Raw genomic sequence first — 26,811 nt, 5'->3', positions numbered from 1 at the left:
TAACTCTGGGTCCAGGGGATCTGGTGCCCACTTCTGGCTTCCATGGGCACTGAACTCATGCAGTATACAAACATATATGCAGGCAAGACACCCACACGCATAAAATAAACACATCTTTATATGGCTGGGTGTGGTGTGCACACCTGTAAGCCTAGTTTTTGGGAGGAGAATCCTGAGTTTGAGGATAGCATGGCAAGGTATGGGGGAGGGGAGAGTGGAGTGAGGGCAGATGAGCATAGCCAGGCAGCAGAACCTCACCACCCCCACCCCTGGTGATCTGCTCTGCTGGCACACATCTCCACCCCCTCCAATTTGACCTTCAAAGCAACAAAAGACACCTCGGATCATTGAAAAGAGCTTTATTTAGTATATAATCTCTATACAATTCAGTACAACAAATTAGAAATGCTCTTTCTAAGGTTTTCCCCAACCGATGTCACAAACGGGAAGGCCAGTCGCTGCCCCGACCTAACAGACCAGTGCTTTCTTTCCCCCAGCCACGGGCCGCCATGGCTGGAGCAGCCGCAAACGTGATAAGATGGACAGGATCCGAGACACCTTCATGCTCCTTCTCTGGTTCTAAGCTGTGTTTAAAATCAAATGTTTCAAACACACTTTGGCTGAAGATGAGCTACATTTCTGGGAAGTATCTTGATATCTTTAACGGCCTTGTTGCTTATGTGCTTGGCTAACACATCTGGAATCAAGTGGTGGGCCCTCCTTTCTGACCCTCTGCCAGGCATGGGGACAGTAACTGTCTACTGAATGGCTAATGCGGGGAACTGTCACCAGCAGTGGACAATAGTACGGTCACTCACTGATCTTTTGATGAGAAGCCAGGGGCTTTTATTTCATGGGAGTCTTTGTCTGTGGTTCTCTTTCTTGCATAAATCACACCAACAACATGATTTGGGAAGAAGATTCTGGAGTCTTCCTGTCAGCTGAGGCTTCCTCCAGTGCTGGGGACAGAACCCAGGAGCTCATGCATGACAGGCAAGTTCTCTACCTCTGAGCCACACGCCCAGCTTCCAGCGTAGACATTAGAAAGGTGAGATGAGTACATAGATTATCTAGGAAGGAATCTAAGCTCATTCATTTCCTTCATTTTTATCCCCTAATATTTAATAACTTTCCTGACCACATTTAACTTTCAAAAAATATTTTCCTTTTATTTTTAATTATTTGTCTGTGAGTGGGAATGGGTACATGAGTGCAGTGCTTGTAGAGGCCTGAAAAAGGCACCAGGTCCTCTGGAGCTGGAGTTCAGGCATTTGTGAGCCGGCCAACATGGGTGCTGGGAACCAAACTAGGGTCCTCTGCACGAGTGAGTCACACACACCCTTAACTACCGAGCCATCTCTGCAGACCCGAGCACGTTTAATTTAAAAGCAATTTTGATGAGAAATCCACCTTATCAAAGTATCAAAGATGTAAATTTTTGCAGAAAGTATCTCCTTTTCTGTCTGGTTTCTTCTGCAGTGCTGGGGGGCAAGCTTAGGCTTTGTGAGATGCTAGGCCGGCACTACCGTCTAGCCACCCCCCCCCACCCTCTTGTGGCTGGCCTCCGTACTCACAGTCAGAAGCAGAATGTGTACCAGAGACGGGGCTGGGCTACCCCTGGAGCCTGGCACACGAGGCAGCGGCCACCTGCCGGATGGCAGCAGGTGGCTCCCAAGAGGGCTGGAGACTCTGGCCCTGCAGGGTCAGAAGTGCCATTAATTCAGAGCACTTCTGTTGTTCTTAGAGGTCCTTCCGTGAACTCAAAGCCTAGTGCTTGTTCTGTCCGGAACCACAACTGAATGTTATTACCAAGACGTAACAGTCCCCAGGGCCCAAAGGGCAGGCAGCGAGGCCTGCAGGGTGCTGGTTTCAGCCTGCACAGCATTGGGGCCACAGCCAAGGGCAGGCCATCTTTTCTCCTGTGTGCTTGATGACAAGGTCACAAGCTATATTCCTGATCAGAGCTAAAAATATCAAACGTGATTTGCTGAAAGATTTGGTCACCAAGAGTAAAAACTTGTCCTATACACATCACAGTGTCTCGGGGAGAGCGCCTGTGTGAAGACTGGTTTTGGCACTTCGAATTTTCTAGGAAATGGTTTGGCAGCAAGGGCGCTATGGATAAAGTGAGCGCCGATTGGCATGACTGTACCACGGTAAGGATGTGCATCCAAGTTAAGTCCACGGCTCTTGGATACCAAGACGCCAAACACGGAGCGATGAGACACATACATACAGGAATGTTTGAAACAAATGCAAACTGACCCACAAAGTAACAGTCATGGGTCTCGGTACACTGTGCCTCACTGCATTTGCTGGCCCTTCAGAGTAAGGCACTGGCCCAGAGTGTTCCACTGGCGCTGGCGGTTGTGGCAGGCACGCGACATTGCTGGCTTCGTTCAAGTTTTGGCATTGATGAACACGTTTTCTCGCTGCATTACCCCTAATTGCAGTGGTCTCCAACCTTAGGGGTTCAGACAAGGCAGGATTCCAAAGTTCCAGTGGCCTAATTTAAAAACCTTGCTGTCCATGTTTTATTTAAATGAGTTTTGCATAAGAACCCTGAGCCTGATGAGACCATGGAAACGCACTGTGAAAGCTCCTTAAACAGCCCGACTAGCGACTCAGTGGAGCACTCGGTTCTCCGGCCTGGTGCTCCAGGGGACTGATTGCACTAATGTGTGAGGAGAAACAGTTAAATCACTTCCGAATGGCAGGAACAGGAGAGAAAGTTAATTTCATTAGCTATCTTGATTTAATTAAGTGGACAATATGCCTCTATCAGCAGCTTTTACATGCCCCACCATTAGAAATGAATTATAAAAGCAATTATCAAAAACTCTGACCAGGTACACCAATCCTCTCTGCTGTTCACAACTGAGCACAGCTTAGAGGCACTTGGTCACCTCTTAGGGAGGAAAAGTGTCGTCTCCGGGACGGAGGGGAAGGATTGGAGGCCACAAGTCGAAGGGTATGAAAATGCCACACTGAACTCGAGGAGTCAAGATACAGTGTCTAAAAAACCCCCAGACTTTGCAAGTTTCTAGGCTATGAAAAAATACAAAGGCCAAAACCACAAAAAGTTTACAAAGTTTTGCAAGCCCAGTAAATCGAAATGAGTAAGAAATGAATCAAAACTATTTTACTTGCAAGAGACGCTAAATACCACGAATGAGTTTTTAAACAAGCCTGAACAGTAGCACAGGCTCCCTGGCTACGTGTACTTCTGACCCTCGCAGACTTCTAGGATGAGACCTGTGACACTTTTTTGCTTTGAGACAGGATCTCTCTACATAGCCCAGGCTGGCCCAGAACTTACTATATAGACCAGGCTGGCCTTGAACTCTCAAGAGATTTGCCTGCCCCTGCCTCCGAGTGCTGGGATTAAAGGAGTGTGCGACCACACCTGGCCCAGGAGCACCCTGATTGCTGTGCCCAGTCTGCCCCACAGTTCTGCACATGTGACATTTTACAGCACAAATGGAATATTTAAGATTCAAAGACCTAACATGATTTGTTTCTTCACGTGTGAAAGCATGGTGAACTGGAAAATGTTATACAATTTTAAAGGAGACAGGACAATAAGCTTTTAAAAAGCCACTGATTGGTCCCAGAGGTGAAGAAATATCAACAACTGAACCATGCAGTCTGTCAACTACACTCACTCATAACTAGCTCAGGTTCACTGAAAATCACAAGTATTTCAGGTCTTAAATAGGCTCTCATTTTCTGGGCCGTCAGTGGGTCACACACGACTCCCTCAGTGGCAAATTCCCAGTCCTGGACAGGCACACACAGTTAGGCGAAAGAACACTCATGGAAAAGGCAGAGACAGGATGGAAGAGCCAGGAGTTAGAGAAAGGGTTTCGGAGGATGGCGGAATTGTCTGCAGCTGTCCGCAATCCCAGCATTCTTGCAAGCCCTGCTCCTGACTACAGACACCGACTCCGTCAGCTGCAGATGCACTGGGGTTTTAAGGATGGACACGGTTACTTGTTTCTGGACAGTTTGTAGACGTGGAATGTCTTGTTCTGGAATACTCTAGTGAAGTGAGCTGCATAGGAGGGCAGGTTCCTTTTAATCTCCTCACAGAAGCGAGGGTGGTCTGCAGGTCTCAAGTCGGGGTCACTCTCTCCTGGCCCATCCATCTCCTGAAACCAAAACAAACCCAAGTACAACTTGAGTGGTAGTGGTGAGACCTCATCCATCCATCCACCTACCCACCCACCCACCCATCCATTCACCCGCCTGTGCATCTACCCATCCACCCTGGCTTTTGTTTATTGCTTTGTTTGATTTTGAAACAGGGTCTTTCTATGTAGTCCTAGGTAGCCTGGAACTCCAGATATATGCCTGCCTCTGCCCCCTGAGTGTTGGGATTAAAGGCGTGCACCACTACGTACAGCCCAAAGCTTGGTTTCTGGGGACAGGAACTCACTATGTAGACAGGTTGACTTAGAACTCTTAATTCTTCTGCCCTCACTCCATGGATGCTGGTATTGAAGGCATCTGCCACCGCACCCACCTCCAAAATAATCACATTTATAAAGGCCACAAAAACCAGGGTAGGTCCTAGGCTTTCTGAGGGATGTGATGCTGGTCAGTTAAAGGGTATTTCAATGTCAACCCTACTCAGAGATCATGGTCCACCTCCCTCTCCTCCATCCAAAGAGCAAACCAAGGCTGGAAAGGAGAATTCTATGTCATGAGACTTGTCACCGTTCATGGCAGACCAGAACCAGAACTCAGATCTCCCTGTGCCCTGGTTGGTCTTTTGTCAACCTGACAAAATGAGACTCATTGAGAAGACAGACCGTTAACCGAGGGACCGCCTCCATCAGATCGCCTGTAATCAAGTCAATGGTGCATTCTGCTGATTGATGTGGAAGGGACCAGTCTACTGTGGGAGTCCTCTGTGCCACCCCTGGGCTGGTGGTCCCGGGTTCTATATGAAAGCAGGCTGAGGAAGCCATGGGGAGCAAGCCAGCAAAGAGCATCCTCCCATGGCCTCTGCATCAGCTCCTGCCCTGACTTCCCCTCATGAAGGACCGTAAGCTGTAAATGAAACAAATCCTTTCCCCTTGTCTTGTTGGGGTTTTACTGCTGTGAAGAGACACCATGACCACGGCAACTCCTATAAAGAAAACATTCAATTGGGGTGGCTCCCTTACAGTTCAGAGGTTCAGTCCATTACCATCATGGGAGGGGGCATGGCGGTGTGCAGGCAGACGTGGTGCTGGCTACAACTTGATCAGATGGCAACAGGAAGTAGTCTCAGTGTCACACTGAGGGAAGCTTGAGCAAAAGAGACCTCAAAGCCTACAGTGACACACTTCTTCTAACAAGGTCGCACCGCCTAATAGTGCCACTTCCTTTGGGGGCCATTTTTCTTTCAAACCACCACACCCCTCCAGGTTACCTTAGCCATGGTATTTATCACAGCACAGAAAAGCTGACTGAGCCGTCCTGTTCCTAGAAGCACATTATCCTGTCTCATGCACAGAAGTTAGACACAAGCTGGGCGGTGGTGGCGCACGCCTTTAATCCCAGCACTTGGGAGGCAGAGCCAGGCGGATCTCTGTGAGTTCGAGTCCAGCCTGGTCTACAGAGTGAGTTCTAGGACAGGCACCAAAACTACAGGAAGAAACCCTATCTCGAAAAACCAAAAAAAAAAAAAAAAGGTAGACACAGAGAACTACAACAATTGGAGACAATTCCCCAACTCAGATAGATACTGGGGAGGAAAAGCGACACACGTGCTCACACACACACATGTTCACACACATGCTCACACACGTACTCACACACATGCAGGCGCGTGTTCTGCTCAGCCTCTGAAGTCAAGGCAGCCACTGCTTACTACTTTCCTTGGGCAAAAATCTGAGTCTCTACCTCTCACCTTCAGGCTGTTTTCGGATCTAGTCTCCACACACCACCAGTCACCCCACATCCTAAAAGGAACAAAGACCCCGTGTACTGTGACCTGGCTCAGCTCCGAGGGAATGCTCCTTTCTCTAAGGGAGACACAGCTTGTCCTGCTGTGGAGGGCGAGCTACGCTGAGGCTGTGTGTGGTGATGGACAGGAGGGAGCAGATGTGCGGGCCACAGAGCCTGGGAAGAAGATGTGTTCACAGGATGCTCTGGAGCAGTGCGTTTAGAGGCAGATGTGTTGTGTAGAGCAGAGAAATATTCTTTACAAATACAATTTATGCAGGGCTTCATTCATCATGCAAAACAGCCGAAGGCAGAGAGGTGCTCGGCCTGAGTCAGACTGCAGGCCTGGCCCTCCCGGTGCCTGCCCAGGCCCGCTGTCACTGGAGGGCGGGACTTCCACAAACTGTCATCCACGCACGTGCTATGAAGCGGTGTGCATCACTCGGGATTCCTCCTGCACTCCCACCCTCTCTGACCGCTCCCCAAGACCAAGAAGCCACGTGCTCACGTGTCCGTTGGCGACGTCCAGCAGATCACGCAGCCGGCAGCCCCTCTGGTGCCTGCGTTCGTAGCAGATGCTATCCTCCAAGATCACGAAATCAGCGCCGAAGGACCTCAGGAGCGAGTGCACCTCCTCTGGAGACCGTTTCGCGTATATCTGATAAACCTTCAAAACGAGAGAGAAAGGGGCAAGGACGCATTAGCCTCTCAGCCGCCTGGGAGTTGATGGAGGAAGGGAGGGAACATCCCCAGAGGGCGGTGCTAAAACTTGACACTCAAATCTTCCTGTCCAGGCCACTCTTGTCCTGTCAATCACAGTCTGGAGTAGGAGGGTGGGGAATTCCCAAATGGATACTATGATTATTTAATAGGAAGAGGGAACAGGAGTCACACTGAACACATCTAGCTTAGATGTCAAAAAGACCTAGATTCAGAGCAAATCATTTTAAGTTTTGGATATATTTATCAGATTATAATTCTAAGAATTACTAACATGACTGAGTCAACATGACAAGCATGTGTGTGGTACCATTCGGGCTCATGTGTGTCCAAGGGCCCCTGACCTTGGTTGGAGCAGGCCCTCTTGCTTTGTGGCTGTTACACTGTGTGCTGCTGGCCCAGGACACCTAGGACCCCCCTCCACCTCAGCTCTTTCCTGAGTCCAGGGACTCTGTAGTAGCAGCCTTTCCCTGGGGTGCCCTGGCCTCAAGTCCACCACCACACACCGAGAGCAATCACTGTGGGAGCAGGCAGCGTGGGGCACAGCCCGGGGCTGTGAGAAGTACCACTTCCTCTGCGCCCTAAGCCCTGATACAGGGCTGTGGGTGAGGGCCTGATGCACAGTGAGGCACCCACGGGGTAGGTGAGGTGGGAGGTGAGCTGTTCTCATCACTGCTTGGGTCAGGAGGCTTCAGCCGAAGTACACGGAGGGCGAGGACTGGCGTCCCCGGGACGTCGGTTTTTAGCTTTACAGATGGTACCTCTGGGAGAGGGTGGAACACAGCTACCTTTCTGTAGCTGAGTGGAGCTGGCTAACTCCCAATGGAACCTTCTGTCCTTCTACCAAATATGGGGTGATGTGCTAACACTCCAGCCAGATGAAACCTTTGAGTTCTTTAACCGCATCACGAAGCAGGCACCGGAGAGATGGCTCGGAGGCTGGAGTGTATACTGTTCGTGCAGAGGACTGAAGTGCAGCCCCAGCACCCATGCTGGGGGTTCAAAATTGCCTCTAACTCTCGCTCCAGGATCTGACGCCTTCGGCCTCTGTGGGCACCTGTACAGTGCACAGCCAGCAACCCCCCAAAATGCTGCATTTATACATAATTAAAATAAACCTTAAAAAGAAACGTAGTAGGATCCAGGCACATTAGGAAAAGCCTACAGTCCCAGCACTCAGCAGGCTGAGGCAGGAGGATGGCAACTTTGAGGCTAGCCTGGGCAACAAAGTGAGACCCTATATAAAAATTAAAAATAAATAATAAAAAAAAAAGGTGTGCAGTCTGAAACATTCAGCAGTATGAATCCTCGTTGATAAGGACTTGGGTACCAGGCCCCTTCCTGTACTGCTGACTGGCATATAAACTGAAGGGACCTGCTCAGAGGGTGCCTTGATAAAACCTAAGAACCGGTACACCAGTAGAGACTACACAGAAAAGATACATACAGTTTCCCTCTTGACCACTCTATCAGGAATGGCCTAAATGACTGAAGAGAACGCACCACAGCCACATAAAGTATTTACAGCTTTGCGAGTGGCCAGGAGGGGCTGCGGCTGCGGGCTGGGGGCAGTGCTCAGCAGCGCTCATCTTCATCTGTGGTCCTGCTCTACACGGTACCATTGCCTGGTACGTCATCTCCAGAATACGGTGTCAAGGAGGAAGGCAGACTACAGTACTGCTTTGTAAGAAGACAAAGAAAAGATGGGGCTGGAGGGGTGGCTCAGGGCTTAAAGCAGGAGATATTCTTGCAGAGGACCCAGGTTCAGCTCCTGGCACCCACACTGGAGGCTCATAACCACTTCAGCACCAGTTTCAGTGGGGATCTGATGCTCTCTTCTGGCCTCTGTGTGCACTGCACTCAAGGACACATACCCACATACAGACACATAGAAACATACATACATGCTATTTGTCTCCTCGGAAGGCGGCGGATAGCTAGGATACAGGGACGAGGTGAACATGTGTCAGGCCATTCCTTTCTGGATGCTCTGAACTTTGAACTATGTGGCTGTATTATCTATTTAAACCAACAGCAAACACCCTCAATACACACACACACACACACACACACACACATACACACACACACCCCAGAAATGGCCCACTGCTGGTCCACTTCCATTCCTTTCCTTCTAAAATCACTAGCTCCAAGGGCTTTGGCTTAAATGCTGCCTCCCACATGTCCCAGGATGTTGATATCCTCTTAGTCCTTTGCCTACCTAAGAGGAGCATGTGCTGGACCCAGCCCTAAAAGGCAGAGTCAGGGGACGCCAGCCCCACGCCCTTTGGCTCTGGCTCTGCAGGAGGTGTGCAGCATGCAGCCCATCATCATGGCACAGGGAGACCTGCCCTCTGGCCTCAGTGACAGCACAGGGCACACGAAAAGATGGGCCTCACCGCTTGGGTCCGCTCTCTCAGGCTTTTGTCTTCATAGTGTGGGTGGTTGGTTAGCGTCCGTCCCGTGCACAGCTTGACTCCAGCCAGCAGCTGCATGCTCCCAGCGAACACGGCCTTTCTTGGTGTGTTAGAGCTACAAGGGTTCAGAGCGCGGATTAACCCCAACACTACAATTTCCAAGAAGACAACACCTCCCCCTCAGAACCCCCCAGTTCTGAAGGGAAATGTGAAGAGTTAGAGTCAGGGGGTCACACGAATGACTTGAACTGAGTTACATCCAAGGCATTTTATGCAAACTTTAATTATTTAATTATTCTGAGACAGTCTCAGGATATGTAGCTCTGACCTGCCTGGAACTCGGGATCTTCCTGTCTCAGCATCAGCCCACTTCCTGTCTGTTTTCTCTTCACTAGAGCCAAGGCTGAGGAGCGTCTCGCTCTCCAGTTTGAAGAGTTGGCTTTTATGATGGATGGACTATTTTTGGAAGCAGGCAGTGAGCTCCTGAGCCCACAGCCTCTGCAGGATTCTCTTCTACCACTGCCCAGAAAGGTGGAGTCCAGCTAAAGATCTCTGGGGCTGCAGCTGCTTTTTGAGCTGAACAAAAGGGCGCTGAGAGTAAAGGTTAGACATGAAAAGTGAGGGCTGGAGAGAAGGCTCAGTGGTTACGGACACTGGCTGCTCTCGGGGGGGGGGGGGGGGTACTCAGGTGCAGTTCCCAGCACCCACGCAGTGTCTCACAACCAACTGCAACTCCCAGTCCAGAGGATAGGATTCCCTTTTCTGGCCTCCTCAAGCAATACATGCATATGATGCATATACATGCACCATGCATATATGTGTGTGTATATGTATATATGTGTGTATGTGTATATGTGTGTATGTGTGCACACACACAGACATACACACACACACACACACACACACACACACACACACACACAGACAGACACTCATACACAAAAAAGTAAGAAACAAATAGTAAGTGAGAAGCCAGAGAAAGACAGCTGACTGACTCAATTTCATGGGCTAGAAGTGCATACAAGCAGAACCCAGTATCACTGTAGACGACATCTGAAGAAGAAAGCCTGCGAATAACCCCAAGAGCTGGGAAGACACCTCTAAGTAGTAAATCCGTCATGCAGAGCACACTATTTCTGACATGGGAACAAACCTTGACAAAGTAAACAATACACAAAGCCAAGTTAGACAGTGTGGGATACCCTAATGCTATCCATGAACTTATTTCCCAATGACCACCAAGCTCCGACTCTGCTTCCTCGTGACTGTGAGGGGCAATGATGGAGAGGGACAGACGCCCCACACAAGGCCCTTCCTTTCCCTCAGCACTGGAGAGAAAGGAGCTTTCTTCTTTTAAATTTTGACAGTGAGTCGCCACATAGCCCATGTTAGCCTTAAAATCACCATCCGCTTGTCTCAGCTCTGGGTGATGGGATGACAGAGGTGTCTGGCCAAAGGAAGAACCTATAGCTGACTCAGTTCCCTTCTTTCTGGGGAAAGCTGAGAGCTATTGGGGTGGGGGCTCCTCCAGGCCTCTGCCCCAAAGAAGGGTCTCCCAGATGCTCACTAGGAACATCCCAAGACATGTTTATCTTTGAGTTAAGAAACAGGAGGGTTGCTGACATGGCACTTGCCCTTGATCTCAGCATTCTGGAGACAGGCAGAGGCAGGTGGACCTCTGAGTTCTAAGCCAGCCAGCCCTGCATAGTAAGGTCCTGCCTCAAACACAAAACAGAACAAAAGACTAAGCAGAAAAGAAACAGGAGGCTGCTGATCTGTGCTAAGACATGAAGGTAATCCTGAAGACTACTTGAAATGTAAAAAGAAAGCCAGAGCAGGCGGCTGTAGTCTTTGGAAAGCAGGCAACCTGTTCTGCCGCGGATGAGACGCCTCCTTGCATTCCTATCTTTATTCCAACTTAACACTAAGAATACAGCCTGGACGCAGGCCAGCAAAGGCCTATGGATGTCTGGGGGCAAGACACGCTGTGCTTCGAGTGATGACACTTACAAATAAATTACTTTTAGAAAATCCGAGGTTTCTTTCTAACCATGACATTCATCGACTGCTGCATTCCAATGAGGCTTCCCGGGTGAGGGGAGGAAAGCGGATGGAATTACAATGAGCGGGGAAGGAATGACAGACACATCATCTGCACCCGCCCTCGCCCTCGCTGAAGTCTAAAACTCTAGCATGAGCTTGGCTGGCCTGACGGGGTTGTCAGCATTCTAACAAGCAGACTCAGGAATACAGACCAGCTAGACACTTGCTCTGTCCCCCAGATCCACAGTTTACAGGGAAGTGTGACACTGGTCCCACATGGTCGGAGGAACCGGAGGGTTATGAAGGCCCGGGAGGGTTTAAATAAAGGCATGCGTAGGTAGAGAACTTCAATTAAGGCTCACTTAACACTTGTCCTGGGCCTTGTCTGTCTTCCTACCCTCCATTTAGAGTCTAAATTTTAGTTATACTCTAAATTTTAGACTGAATCACAGTTGCTAAGGGGAATAAATATGAATGAAAGGCAGAGCCATTATTTTCCCAGGCCAGTCTTCATTCCCCTTGGATCTTCTCAATGGTGCGCGCCACCCCACTGCAATAAGCCTACGATAACGTATCTTCTGCATGGCATAGACTAAGAACACATGGCGAAAGGAGCCTGGTTTCCACGTCTGGCAGAGCAGGAGACACAGGTGGCCCCAATGTCATTTAGTCTCGAAGTGCCAAGCTTCAATAGGTTAATTACTGCTGAGCTAATTACTGGACACTTCAAATAACAGAATTATGTGGCTAGGAGAAGTGATTCATGCAATATAAAAGGTTCAGGGCAAGGGGCTGGAGTGGTTAAGAGCACTGGCTGCTCTTCCAGAGGACCCACATGGGAATACACAGGTCTCTAACTACAGCTCTGAGGATCTGACGCCCTCTTCTGGACTCTGAGGGCACTGTGCACACAGGGTGCTCATACATACAGGCAGGCAAACATTCATACACATTTCCTGAGGCTCACCAGCACCTCAAGTCTGAACTTAGATAAACACATGCAACTCTTTCTACCTGATTAAAAGCAGAAGAAATTCAGCGTGTGCTTTTCAGTTGTGCTGAGAACACTCCACACATAGCAAGCTTCTTGATTGCAGAGAGACTACTTCTAGTGAAAATCTTCTAAAGGCAAGTAATTAAAATGCCATCTTTCAAAATATTCCCATCTACAGATCCCTCTTAATTGCACAAGAAAATTTCTAGGCAACAAAAATGTTGCATTCCAGGATAGACTGGCACATGGCATGACCAGGCCAGGAAGCTGTCACAGTCAGCCTTGCTGAAGTGAACATGCTTTCTGGTCACACCTAAAGCCTGTAAAGGGACACAAGAAGGCAGAAGATCTGATCTCTGTAGCCAGTGTTAGAGAGGGCTGGGGCTACACACCCAGGGACCTGAGCTCCACAAAAGGTCCTTGCAGGCTAACATGGCTCTACGCAAATGTAGTTAATTAGAATTTGCTGAGAGTTGTGGCAAAGGGTAGAGTTACAGAGCAAGGCCTCATCTGGGAGAAAGAAGGGGGAGAGAGAGATAAAACTCTCTCTGTCTGTCTGTCTCTCTCTCTGTCTCTGTCTCTCTCTCTGTGACAAGGTCTCAAGTATCCCAAGCTGACCGTCAACTCACTATGTTGCTAAGGATGACCTTGAGCACTCAAAGTTCCTGTCCCCCTCCAAGTGTTAGGAATATAGGGAAGTGCTAGAGTCCCAGGCCTGGGTACTCTTGGTTTATAAATTTACACACTCATTCCATTAGGAAACTAAAATCCAAACACCTTCCGACCACACTTGTGAAGCTTCTACAAGCTGTGAGGTTGGGTGAAGTAAGAGCATGGGGAACTACAGGAGGGGCGCATGCCTGTAATCCCAGCACTTGGGAGGCAGAGGCAGGCGGATCTCTGTGAGTTCGAGGCCAGCCTGGGCTACACAGTGAGTTCCAGGACAGCCAGGGCTACACAGAGAAACTCTGTCTCTAAAATCGATCGATCGATCAATCAATCAATCAATCAATCAATCAATCAATAAAAAAAGAGCATGGGGAACACACAGTCAGCAGGGCCGGCAGAGACCCATTGCTTTGATGAAGGGGCAGTGTAATGGACAGCCACCAGTGTTCACGTGTCCCCTGGTGTCCTGTGTGCGCACAGCTGGTGCTCATATAGAAGCTACTGAACTGTACCAATCAGCATATAACTTCAGGTGTAGGAAGCTTGATAACTTAAAGGCTTCCAGAGCTTTCATAGGACTCCAGCCCCCTCAGCCCCTTCATGAGTACTATTGTGTCTGAGGTTCTCTCTCCTAGAAAACCACAGCTGGGCTCCTTTCAAGATGGGACAATTACTAACTCCCACCAAGGCGATGGCATCTTCCACTGTGTCCTCAGTCACCCTGCAGGAATCCCAGACCTCCATGGCCTTGCAGTTCAGTGAAGCCCAGAACAGGTGTGGGCCCCCCGCAGAGCCTGAGGGGTTGGGGTGGAGTGGTGGTGACTGATTGATGGATAAGCCTCCTCTCCACACTCTGAAACAGAGTAGTGTGATACAACTTCTTACACTAACATGGGAGACAACTAGATGTGTCCCTGAGTTTTTTGCATGTCATCCTAAGGCTAGCCATCTTGAACCCGAGTGTCTCCCCTTGCTCCAGCTAGTAAGAATTGCAGGTACCCACCAGTGATGCACTGGGTCCCCAGCTGCAGTCAGGATGTAAGAGTGCAGGTACCCGCCAGTGATGCGCTGGGTCCCCAGCTGCAGTCAGGATGGAAGAGTGCAGGTACCCGCCAGTGAGTGCTGGGTCCCCAGCTGCAGTCAGGATGTAAGAATTGCAGGTACCCACCAGTGATGCGCTGGGTCCCCAGCTGCAGTCAGGATGTAAGAATTGCAGGTACCCACCAGTGATGCGCTGGGTCCCCAGCTGCAGTCAGGATGTAAGAATTGCAGGTACCCACCAGTGATGCGCTGGGTCCCCAGCTGCAGTCAGGATGTAAGAATGCAGGTACCCGTCAGTGAGTGCTGGGTCCCCAGCTGCAGTCAGGATGTAAGAGTGCAGGTACCCGTCAGTGAGTGCTGGGTCCCCAGCTGCAGTCAGGATGTAAGAATGCAGGTACCCACCAGTGATGCGCTGGGTCCCCAGCTGCAGTCAGGATGTAAGAGTGCAGGTACCCGTCAGTGAGTGCTGGGTCCCCAGCTGCAGTCAGGATGTAAGAATGCAGGTACCCACCAGTGATGCGCTGGGTCCCCAGCTGCAGTCAGGATGTAAGAGTGCAGGTACCCGTCAGTGAGTGCTGGGTCCCCAGCTGCAGTCAGGATGTAAGAATGCAGGTACCCGTCAGTGATGCGCTGGGTCCCCAGCTGCAGTCAGGATGTAAGAGTGCAGGTACCCATCAGTGATGTGCTGGGTCCCCAGCTACAGTCAGGATGTAAGAGTGCAGGTACCCGCCAGTGATGCGCTGGGTCCCCAGCTGCAGTCAGGATGTAAGAGTGCAGGTACCCGTCAGTGAGTGCTGGGTCCCCAGCTACAGTCAGGATGTAAGAATGCAGGTACCCACCAGTGATGCGCTGGGTCCCCAGCTGCAGTCTTCTCTCCTGGCAGCAAACACACACCCTGTGACCAATCTCCACAGGGGAGCCAAAGTAGACTGGAGAAATCGGAAGGTTGAAAGAATACTAAAGCGAGATATGGTAGCACACGCCTCTAAGTCTGGCTATGGGGAGGCTGAGGCAGGAGGCTCAAAGTTCAAGGCCTAGCTTGGGCTACAGTGAGCTCAAGGCCAGCCTGGGCAACTTTGTGAGACCCTACCTCAAAATAAAAAGTAAAAAGAGGTCTGGGGATGATACTCAGCAGTCGACTGATGCTTACCTGGCATGTGTGAAGCCCTAGGTTCAACCTCTAGTACTAAGAAACAATAAGAATATTAAATGTACTCCCTTACAGGGAGACTCGAAGCCTGCCGACCACAGCTGATTTGAATGTTGATTTAAACAAACATATTTTGTGTCTAAATAGACCCTACTTTGGCATACATTCATCATCACTTAAGCTTAATTTACAAACATGCCAAGCAGCTATTTTTTTTTTACAAAAAAAAAAAATCGTTTCGATTTGAGGAATTTTAGGGGAAAACAGGCAAGATTAGATGACAATGTAACGAAGCAATATTTTTAGAACAATATGAATCTTTCAGTTGCTGAGAATGAAATGAAGAAGAAGAAGCCAACCAGCTAATAAGTCACAGTGCTCGAGTGTGCCACAAAGATGCTGTTAGCTGAGGGGCTCTAGGATGCTGAGGCCAGTCCCCAGCAGGGAGAGCAACAGCCTCCTTTGGACCCGGGATCTCGTCTCACCCACACTTCTGCAGAGCCAGAGCCATTGCTGTAAATATGCTTTTTGAGGGGAAACCATGAAAATAATAAATGCTGAGTTGGAGACAGCCAGAGAAGTCTGGGCTCTGCTGCAATCGTCTGGACGATAATTAGCTTCTGCAAGCCATGAACACAGGTGGAGACGTAAGGGGTCCCAGGGAGAGGAGAGCCGCCATCTACACGACGCAGTCTACGGCACTACGTCCAACAGAGTCATCTTGAAAATACGGAGGACCGGTGCTGGAGAAGAGGCCCAGGCCGAGAGCATTTGCTACTCTTTCAGAGGACCTGAGCTCAGTTCCAGTCCCCACGGTTGGTGGCTCACAATGTCCTACAACTTTAGCTTTAGGGGATCTGACACCCTTTCTAGAGTCTGTAGAGACCCCCACATAAGTACACATCCCCTCACGCACATAACAAAGATAAAATAAATCCTTAAAAAATATAGACAGAGAGGACCAGCCTCGCTTCCAGATGAACATGTTATAAATATCTAATCAATTAGTACAAAAGGAATTAGCTTCTCTTTATATGTATAAATAATCTTTCCCTATTTACAATAAATACAGAAAGAATTATTTACTCCAACATTACCCATCATGATTTAAAGTTAATAAATAAGGGCAAAGTGCTGCCCCCCTCCCCCCAGAAACATGTCAAAAATTACACTCCTGTCCAGTCAAATCCAGTTGGACACTGAGACCAAAGCCACACAGATACTTAGACTTAAGTCTCTATAAATGCATGCCTGGTGCTCAGGAGACCCAAGCAGCAAGCAGCTGACATCCCTTCCCCTGAAGCAGTACTAACGGGCATGGCCAGTAAGCACTAGTCGAGGCAGGGACCCACGAGGCTGCTGCTAAAATCCTAAGGGATGGAGACAGTGGACGACACCTTCAAGACGCATGTGTGTGCCGGACAGGAGACTCCTGCTTATAAAGAGGAGCACTCACTCTACAGAGCATGGGCATGCTGTGAGGTACAGAAGTTTGTCTTTGCCAATCAGAGTCAGGGTTCTGAACAAAACTTTGAAACACACAAGCCTCATTCTGAGGCTGGAGGCTGAGGTAATGCAACCACGTTCAGGCAAAAAAAAAAAAAAAAAAAAAAAAGAAAAGAAAAAAAAAAAAGAAAAGAAGGAAAAAGAAAAAGAAAGCAATATCATGCTAGGGCATTCCGATGTTGATATATTGAAAATCTTCTCTATGGGCTGGAGAGATGGCTTAGTGGTTAACAGCACTGGCTGCTCTTTCAGAGGACCTGGGTTCAATTCCTAGCACCTACATGACAACTCACAACCATCCAGGGTACCAGACACACATGCAGGCAAAACACCCACACACGTAAGAATATAATTCAAATGATTTTAAAAAGGAAAAAGTTTGCTGGGCAGTGGTAGCGCACACTTTTAATCCCAGCACTTGGGTAGCAGAGGCAGGCGGATCTCTGAGTTCGAGGACAGCCTGGTCTGCGGAGGGAGTTCCTGGACAGCCAGAGCTACACAGAGAAACCCTGTTTGGGGGATGGGGAGGGGAGGGAAGAAAAAAAAAGAAACGTGTTTTATTTTTTAATTAATTAATTTTTAAAATTTGAAACAGGGTCTCTCTCTGTAGCCCTGGCTATCCTAGAACTCTCTGTGTAGACCAGGTTAGCCTTGATCTCAGAGATCCATCTGCCTCTACCTCCCTAGTGCTGGGATTAAAGGAATACACCACTATGCAGGGCTAAGGAAAATGTTTTAAACAAAAATAAGTACATTTTTCTGTAAAGTAAGAACTGTAAAGTAAGCAGTGTGATGATGAGTCTAATGAAGCCTGCAGTGAGCTTTAATTGAAAACTTCCACGGAAAGGACACTTTCATGTGTGTGTCAGCATTAACAGCAAATCTGAACAGGATTCAGATGGAAATAATAAAGATAAAATCAGCAAAAAGTAGAAACTAAGCTTTACTGAGAGTTAAATAAAGTAAACGGTGTTGTCTTTGTTTTTAAACCTGTGTGGGTACATCCGTTGGGGTGTGTGCATGTGAATTCAGCTGCTTGGGAGGCCAGAGGGAGGGTCAGAGGTCCTGAACCTAGAGTCCCAGCTGGTTGGGAACTACCAGGTGCGGGTGCTGGGAACTGAACCAGGGTCTTCTGCATGAGCAGCCAGTGCATGCTCTCAACTGCTGAGCCTCATGGGTAAATAAAATCCCACTCTCCCTTCTGTCAGTGTTAGGAGTTTATTTCCTGATCCTGTTTTCCACTTCAAACGAGTACTTCCTTTCCCCCAGGGGATGTAGCTGCAGAGAATCCTTTTGTTGTTTAAAGACAGGGTCTCACTATGTGGCCTAGACTGGCCTTGAACTCACAGCTTCTACCTCTGTCTCAGTGCTGGGGTCACAGGTGTGTGACACCACACTCAGCCAGGAAGAGTTTCTTCCAAATTCAGAGTATTAAAGAAAAGTTTGATTAAAAAAAGAAAAAGGATGTTTCTTCACCATTAGAAAATAAACAATTCTCTCCCCCAGACGAATGAGATCTACAGTTGACTTCAGAAAGGCATTCTGTTTTAAACTTGAGAAGTTCCTCTTACCTAATCCAGTCCATGAGTTCCACTGTATCTGGGTCATAGAATTCTTTCAACTCCGAGAGTTCATCCATCATTCCTGGCCAGGACTGAAACGAAAAACAAAAAATGAACCTCTGTAACTATCACCAAGAGTAAACAACAGAGACAGAGAAACTGGATCATATACTCAGGAGCCAAACAGAAATGGCAATTGGAATCAGAACCGCTTTACCTTGCAAAGTTCCAGAATCATCCCTGCTGAAGCTAATGGGGTCAGAGGCTCTGTTACCTTTTACATATAGACTTTTATGCTGCTTTGAAAACAAAAGGTTACTGTTGGACCTGGACAGATGGCTCAGTGACTAAGAGCAGGGGGAACCAGGGTTCAGTTCTCAGCACCCACATGGTAGGTCACAGCAGACTGTAACGCCAGTTCCAGAGGATCTGCTGCCCTCTTCTGGCTTCAGTGGGTGTTGCATGCGCGCGCGCACACACACACACACACACACACACACACACACACACACACACACACACACACACGAAAGGCTTTCAAAGCAGGATACCATTCTGTCCTCACCTAACTCACAAGACAGATGGCGCAGTGGGAACATCACCATCAGATTGTTTCTCAGGATGGAAACTGTGGCTTGGGGAGGTGGCTGACTCACTCAGGCTTAAAAGCAGCAGAGCTGTGCCCCAGAACCTGCTTCTAAACAGGTTGTAAACCTGCTCGTTAGTCTCATGACTCTACTCTGCTGCTAGAATTCTGGGCAAACGGTTGATACACAGTAATAGAAATGCTGGCACAGTGGGAAAAGACGGTTGGAAACTGGACTCTCCAGGAGAATCTAATATATTTGACTTCGTTATTTATGCCATTGGTCAACTCATGTCACTTCAGGTTATGCAGACACAATGTAAAAAGAACCTTCCTCCCCACCACTAATCTAGTCCATTAATCAATTAAATCTTAGTTATTCTCAAATGATGGTGGACCAAGCACCACTTCTTCTATTAATTCTTATTTTTGCTGTTCTGAGACAGAGTCTCACTATGTAGCCCAGGCTAGCCTAAACTCCTGACTCACTCTAAGTATTTTAGAGATCAAATCTGTTGTCCCTGTTACTTGACAATCAACAAAATACCAACATTTATCTAATAAAATAATCCGATTATTTTGGTATATCTGTGAATTCAATGGGTATTGGATATTTTTCTAATTTTTTTTTTATTTTTCTAATTTTAAAATTGCTGATACTGGAAGAATGTTAAACATCTAGTGCGTCCTGAGGGAAACTCCTTAAATAATATGCAAATAAAAACTAAATGTCACCTTTTAACAGAATGCAATAGATTAGCTTGGATTTCACAATCCAATAAGCTAATTGAGACCAGAGTAAATGCTTTTAATCTCTGGTTCTGAGGAGCCTAGCACATGATTTTCCCTCTGAATGGGATTATCCTAGAAGAATGAGCCCACATTATAACTGCCAGTGAAACTCAAGCCAGGCTTAGTTCAAACAGCTACATCACTGACAGAAAGGCTTAACAGTTGGCACAGATGGAAAAGAGTCTTGGTGTCAGGGAAAAACTCCTAATGTCTATATTGTTCATGTTCTCTCTGATTTTATTATATATATATTTTCCTAGACAAGGTTTCTCTGTGTAGCCCTGGCTGTCCTGAATCTAGCTCCTTAGACCAGGCTGGCCTTGATCTTACAGAGATTGGTCAGCCTCTGCTGGGATGAAGTCATGTGTCACAATGCCTGGCTTTACTTTGCATATTTGAGATAAAGCAGCTCAAGGATTTTGTACAGTGTGAGTAGAAGCTTCCTGCTATCTGCCCAAGGCCTGAGCAACAGTCTTGAGAAACTCATCAGAATCCCAATTCTCTCACCCCAGGACGACTGCTGGCTGCTGCTGGCAGTGGCGGCCACCCCAGTTCTTCCACTGGCCCCCACAGGCGTGGCTCTGGAGAGGAGGGGACTCTGCTCCCACCGGGCGGGGCTTGCTATAGCAATGTGTAGGGAAATGACTGGCTGGTACAGGGTAGGAGCCATCAGCATCAAAGGATGCAGAAGGTAGGCCGGCCCTTCGCTACACCATCCGCAGTCAGCGCCTGGGACATGGTTACCCGTGAGCAAGTCCTAGTACAGAGCAGCAGGTCTCACAAACCCAATGCTGTCCAAATCCTCACCAAGGCTGAGCATGAGCTTCTGACTCGGTGGGTCTGGAGTGCAATGCACATCTTGAATTTCCTAGTTCACTGCTGCTGCTGCTGCTGCCTGGGGACCACGTGTAAGAACCAAACATCTAGAGCATGCTTTATTTGCTCCCTAAACCCTTCCTCAATCTTATCACCTAGTCCTTAACCAGCTTAAAATAATTCATCAAATTTCAACAAGTAGTGGAGAATCAGCTTACACCCAACCACCCCCATACACGCATACACACTCACACACATATGCACACATACACACGTAGACACATACACATGCATACAGACAGGCACACACAAACAATCGTACATACACACACATGTGCATATGCATCTATACACACACAGACAGAGTCAGTTCTTGCTCCCATACTGTCCTGCTCCCACAGCTGTAGTAACGGAACAATGCTGAGCTTGCAGGGGTTTAACCCTCATAATTCCAGGTTAAGGTGAAGCTGCCAAGCTGCTTATTAAACATTTACCTTGTTTCACTTCTTTACACCAAGAATGAAATCCGGGGCTAGTGGGCACTGCCTGTGACGGCAGCTGCTCTGACAGGACACGGACTATCACATGCAGTGCCCAAGCGTGAAGTCTTTTGTTCACAATCACTCGTGTTACAGTAGCAGCAGGCCCGTCTGGAGGCCAAGCTGCGGGCAGACTCTCTCTTGACCACCCTGGCAAATCAGGGCCTCTGCACAGGAACCTCTAGTCCACTGCTCTAACTTAAAACGCACATACAAATATCGAAGGTGTGTTTGTTTTGTTTGAGTTTGGTTTTGGTTTAAGAAAGGGCAAGAGAGCTGGATGGTGGTGCACACCTTTAATCCCAGCACTCGGGGACGGGGACACACACACACACACACACACACACACACACACACACACACACAGAGCCAGGTGGATCTCTGTGAGTATGAGGCCAGCCTGGTCTACAGAGTGAATTTCAGGACAGGCAGGGCTACAGAGAAACCCTGTCTCAAAAAAACCTCTGGGGAGGGAGGGAGGGAGGGAGGGAGGGAGGGAGGGAGGGAGGGAGGGAGAGAGGGAGAGAAGAGAGAGAGAGAGAGAGAGAGAGAGAGAGAGAGAGAGAGAGAGAGAGAGAGAGAGAGAGAGTGAGTTCACTTCGATTAAGTATTCTGTGCTATAAATCCCCAGGTGATAATTCAAGGCCTATAAATCTCAAAGACATAACAAATGAATCACCAAGTGGAAAAATGATGATGACAGTGTCTCTGAGGGGTGCCCTGGCCCTTTCAAGTCAGTTACAGGAGACTACGACATTTTCCTCCACATCACTACAGTGTCTTCGGGTTGGGGAGAGGGTCGATCTTTCCTTCCTTGTCTTGTTTAGGTCTCACTATGAAGCCCAGGCTAGCTCTGAAGGCTGGATGCTCCCAACCCAGACTCTCAGCGTTGAGATTACTGTCGGGTACCACCACACCTGGCCCCAGAGATGAACTACAGTGTTTATTCCATGTGTCCAGCTCCCGTGAAAGCATTTAATATAATGTACAGGTTAACGTCAGTGCTATCTTAAAACTCTCTCTCTACATAAACTACTTTTTCCTGCCTTATTTGTTTCAAAATAGGTCTGAAAACATTTTCAGAATCTGCTTCCAGTAAGAGCTGAAACTAAAGGAATGGCTTTTTCTAAGTTTGTTTGTTTTTTTTCCCCTCTTTTATGAATGGCTTTCATACTGTAAGGCTTGACCTCTAAAAACTCCAAGCTTTTAAAGACCGTTTTTCCTATCAATGGCCACTCAACAAGATTCAAAGGAAGTCTTTACCAATGCCACAAGCCCTCTGCTTCCAAACAAAGAATGCCTGAGTCAGCCTTACCTTACAGCACAGGTAGAGCAGGGTGACTATGGGCACTGAATACCGCATGACCCAGATCTGTGGAAAAAGACTCTGTTAAGATCTCTGGACTCTTCGGCCTCCCAGGCTGGCTTTGTTCACACACACCGTTTGAAGACAGCATCAAAATCAAACAAACTGAACGAAGTGTCGGTCTCCAGTCTGTCGAAAATGGCTTATAATAACAATTGCAATTCTGGACAATGGAACTATTGGCAAGTTTTAATTTTGCTTTTTTTGTTTTTTACTGCATTCCTAAATTCTGTGTATGGTGAACATATCTGACATGTAGAAATATTAAGTGACTCAAAAATATAATTGACAGGGCTAGGCGGTGGTGGCACACGCCTTTAATCCCAGAACTTGGGAGGCAGAGGCAGGTGGATCTCTCAGTGAATTCAAGGCTGGTCTGGTCTACAGAGTAAGTTCTAGGACAGTTAGGTTACACAGAGAAACCCTGTCTCAAAAACAAAGCAACAACAACAATCTAGTTTTTGTATCTACTCTACGTGACACCTGGCACCTACTAAACCCCGACAGAGAAGAAACTCTACGGCTCACTTCCACCTGGATGGACAAGGACAGCACTGACCCTCTTTGGGTTACAGAGATGAACCAGCCTCAGGAGTAACTCCCAGATCTCAGAGCTGCACAGGCCAAACGATGCGAACACACACATATGGGACGTCCACAGGTACTTCATCCTGAAACGGCAGAGAGAAGGACGTCACAGTGCCTGCTGGGTGAGCGTCTGCTCAGTGCAAGCAAGCCAGGGAGCCGGGGAGGGAAGTTCCCACACGCAAGACTGTCCTGTCAGTCTGCGCAGAAGCCGGAGGGTTACTAATCCATTCCGTCACTTTCTAGGAGCACTCATGTAAGTAAGCCATTGGAGAATATTTGCAACTAAGGAAAACATCAGCAGTGATATTTCAGAGAGGGAAGAGAATACATGAAGGCAGATGTATGGGGACAGAATCATCAACAAGGTGATGCCAGGTTCTGAATCCTGCTGTTAGACAACATCAATTAAAGAGCCATCAAGTTAAATCAAAGAAACCAGCAGAGATGGAAGTACCTCATCGTACTCAGCGCCAGGACCCCGAACAGAATAGTGTGGATTAAGTTGTAAGCGGCTTCTGGTTTCAGGTCAACCGCACACTTTCTTGTCTGACCCATGGGCTGCGGACTCGCGGAGTCACTGGAGAAAACAGCAAATGAGCAACGTCAAAGCCGGATGTGTAGCTTTGATTTAGGTGGACCTTGTTATTTTCCCCACAAGGGAATGAATCAGCATCCATCAGTGTGGGATTTGAGACTTGATATCATAATATAAATGCATCAGCAACTAAGCAACTACAATTTCACAGAAGATTTTAAATAAAAATGTAAACAGATTCAATTCTTTAAAGAATAACAGGAACAAATCCTCTGGAGATGCCTGAAATGGGAGAGCTCTGAATTCAAGGCCATGCCAGCATGCTCTACAGAGTGAGTTCCAGGACACATACATGTATTTATCTATGAATTTTTAATTCAGTTAATGGATCAAGGGGCATTTCACCTACCAATGCCTCATTATTTATATCCAATAGATGAATGTTATTATTATTAAAAGGATGCTCCAGTTTACACAACTGGATAGTGTGAATGTTAAACACCCAGTAGAAAAAACACTAACTCTTAATATCATTTAACTGTGTTCTTATTTATCCATCTATTTTCTTTACTTATTTATTTTTGAACGGGGTCTTACTACGTAGCTCCAGCTGGATTTGAACTCGTTAGTTCTCCTGCTTCAGTTTCAGAGTGCTGGGATTACAGGTGTGCACCACCAGGTCCAGCTGCAGAAACTGTTTCTCGCTCCTTTTTGTTTTTATTTTATATGTACGGGTGTTTTGTCTGCATGTATGTGTGTGCAGCGTGTGTGTACCGTGTGTGTGTGTGTGTGTGTGTGTGTGTGTGTGTGTGTGTGTGTCTGGGACCTTGGAATCCAAAAGAGGGCAATGGATCTTCTGGGACTGGCTGTGAGCCACCATGTATGCACTGGAAATCAAACTAGCCTCTTAACTTCTGTTAATCTCTCTGGCCCCAGTTTTAAAACATTTAAAAAGGAAATTAGAGATTGGCTAATTTCTAATTGGAGAGATGGCTCAGCGGTTAAGAGCACTGGCTGCTCTTCCAGAGGGTCTGGGTTCAATTCCCAGGACCCACACGGCAACTCACAACTGTCTGTAACTCCAGTTCCAGAGGACCTAACACCCTCTTATAGCCTCTGAGGGTACTGTAAGCATGTTATGTAGGCACAATACACATACACATTAAATAAAAGTAAATAAACATTAAAAAAAAGAATCACCCTTTGACCACTAGTCAGCACACATTAAGAAACCCCCATTCTTTAATGAACATAGTGCTTCTCCTTGAAAACCTCCTGAACTTCTAACAGGTAGATGAGGACCCTCTAATGCTGCAGTTCTCAACCTGTGGGCCGCAAGCCCTTTGGGGGGCCAATGACCTTTCACAGGGGTTACATCTCAGATATCCTGCATATCAGGTATTTACATTATGATTCATAACAGGAACAAAAGTACAGTTATGAAGTAAGAAAATAACTTCGTGATCGGGGTCCCCACAGCATGAGGAACTGTTTTAAGGGTCACAGCACTGGGAAGGATGAGAAGCACGCTCTATTGGAGCAGGCCAGCCTCCAGCCAGAGCCCCAGCTCACGGTGACCTCAGCGGACTCTGCCCTTGCCCTGGACAGCCTCGGCTCCTGTCCCGACTTCACACCTGTGTCTCTTTAGTCACACTAGTTGTGCCATCTAGAAGAACTTTCCTGCCCAGGGGGCTGAGGTTTTCCGTGAGCCAGTTGACAACAGATGAAGTATTTTCAGTTTCTTTCTCAAGAAGATTTCTATCTGTGTGTCTGTGTGTGAGGGCCCCTGGAACTGGCATCACAGCAGGCTGCGAGCCACCCACCACGGGTGCTGAGGACTCAGGTCCTCTGGAGGAGCAGCAAGCGCCCGAATCCGCTGAGCCATCTCTCAGGCCCTGCTTAGTAACCAGAGGCTGCAGTGCTCTGGACTCACGCTTACCACCGTTCTTGTGACTGGGAATCACAGTTCACCAGCAGTTTAACTAGCTATGGAATACACCGAGAAGGGGCTTCCCTGAGAACTCCAGCTCTCACAAATGACAGTTGAGTCACCTTTTCCTTTTTTTTTCAATGAAACATGGATTGTAAATGTAAAACCCATCAGCATGGAGGGAAGTATTCTATGAGTCTTCCAAAAAACCTTCGTGTTCCCTGATGCTTTCTTCTGCTAAGTCTTAAACACAGGCCTGAGTACATAAAAGTTTCAGTAAACACTCATAATTATGGTCCATACCAACTTTATGAGCTTCAACTGAGACCCGAGGGAACAAACCAACAATAACTATTCTTCTGGTACTGGGAATCAAACCCAGGGCCTCAGGCAAGCTAGACAAGTGATATACCACTGGGCCACTTGTCTGGACCTAATTTTCCCTTGTTATTTTGAAACAGGACCTAAGTTGTTCACATTGTCCCTGAACTCATTTTAGTGTAGGGTGGCCTTGAACTTGTGATCCTCCTGCCTCAGCCTCCTGAGTAGCTAGGCTTCCAGGCCTTTGTCACTGTGTACAAAGTTCTCACTTGAGAATCATGTGATGGAGTTACCAAAAACAAAAACAAAAAAGCATACACATAAACAAAACACCCCTCCAGCCCCCCACATTTTCAGTCATTTCATATTTTGTATGGTGCTACATTCTAACTCTCACTGGTAGCCGGACCCGGGTTGCATGTGTCTAATCTAGAGGAAGAAAGAAAAAAGCCCCAGGGAACGAATCATTGAAACCACGCCAGCCTGGTGACCTGACAGCAGCAGCACCGGCTAGTGACAGCTAAAGCCCACGAAAGGGTCTTGGCACGAGACACCATTCCGGTCCTTACCGTGGCTTTTCACACTCTTGCACAGCAGCCTCACCGAAGAGGATGGAGACAGACGGACCGGCGGGTCACCCAACTCGTTAGAGATGGGCGCACCCAGCATGCCGGCCGGACAGGGCCGCAGCCCACGCTGCACTGCAGCCACTTTTGAAGATGAACAGGTGTGTTCGCCGTTCGTATTTTCGCCCTCCCTCCCCAGCTCCCGTCCAGAACAACGTCACTAAAGCAGGAGTGTCGGCCTACCTGAGGTTACGAAAGGCAACCACTGAAGCCGTGATCACGGTGACCAACAAGACGAACACGTATGCGTAAAACAGCAGCGTCTCTGAGAGCCTCTGGAACGTGTTGAGAGGCAGGAGGCCGAAGGCTTCTTCACACAGGTAGAGATTCGCATCGAAATCCCTGGGGAAGAAGGGAGGCGGGGGGTGTCACACCCGAGACAGGCAAGGAGCTGCAGGGGAGAGCGGGAGGCTCTGGGGCTTCGGTGGGAAACAGCAGGCAAGGTCTGAAGCCGGTCATACCTGGTTGCTCCAAACCCAAACTTGGCCTTCAGAAATTTAAAGATGTGCTCGTCTGACTTCAGGTTAAGAATTTTCTATTAGCAAAAGAAAAAAGGAAATGAGCTATTAGTGTCTCCCTGACAGCCTGTGATGGAAAGAGCGCAGAGGAGCCGTTCCCAAGCTCTCACCTCCGCCTCATTGCCTCTCCCCTTCTAAGGGGATCCTTCATTCAAACA

At 48.0% G+C, this 26,811-nt stretch overlaps 1 protein-coding gene across 1 annotated transcript in view; it reads right to left on the bottom strand.

Annotated features, from left to right (window-relative positions):
- Window positions 1-344: 344 nt before the first annotated feature.
- The window catches only part of Dpy19l3 (dpy-19 like C-mannosyltransferase 3), a 73,288-nt gene continuing 46,821 nt past the window's right edge, over window positions 345-26,811 (bottom strand). The window contains exons 11-19 of the mRNA XM_006985016.4: window positions 26,597-26,670; window positions 26,319-26,477; window positions 23,178-23,300; window positions 22,695-22,806; window positions 22,085-22,141; window positions 18,046-18,128; window positions 9,054-9,186; window positions 6,443-6,601; window positions 345-4,151 (exon numbers count right to left, since the gene is read on the bottom strand). Of these exons, the coding sequence (XP_006985078.1) occupies window positions 3,990-4,151; window positions 6,443-6,601; window positions 9,054-9,186; window positions 18,046-18,128; window positions 22,085-22,141; window positions 22,695-22,806; window positions 23,178-23,300; window positions 26,319-26,477; window positions 26,597-26,670 (1,062 nt within the window). The 3' untranslated portion in view covers window positions 345-3,989. The remainder of the gene's footprint in view (window positions 4,152-6,442; window positions 6,602-9,053; window positions 9,187-18,045; window positions 18,129-22,084; window positions 22,142-22,694; window positions 22,807-23,177; window positions 23,301-26,318; window positions 26,478-26,596; window positions 26,671-26,811) is intronic.

This window comes from Peromyscus maniculatus, chromosome 1 (assembly GCF_049852395.1).
Source record: "Peromyscus maniculatus bairdii isolate BWxNUB_F1_BW_parent chromosome 1, HU_Pman_BW_mat_3.1, whole genome shotgun sequence".
Taxonomy (NCBI): domain Eukaryota; kingdom Metazoa; phylum Chordata; class Mammalia; order Rodentia; family Cricetidae; genus Peromyscus; species Peromyscus maniculatus.
The sequence above is the reverse complement of the archived record's forward strand: the minus strand, read 5'-3'. Positions and strand labels throughout refer to the sequence as shown.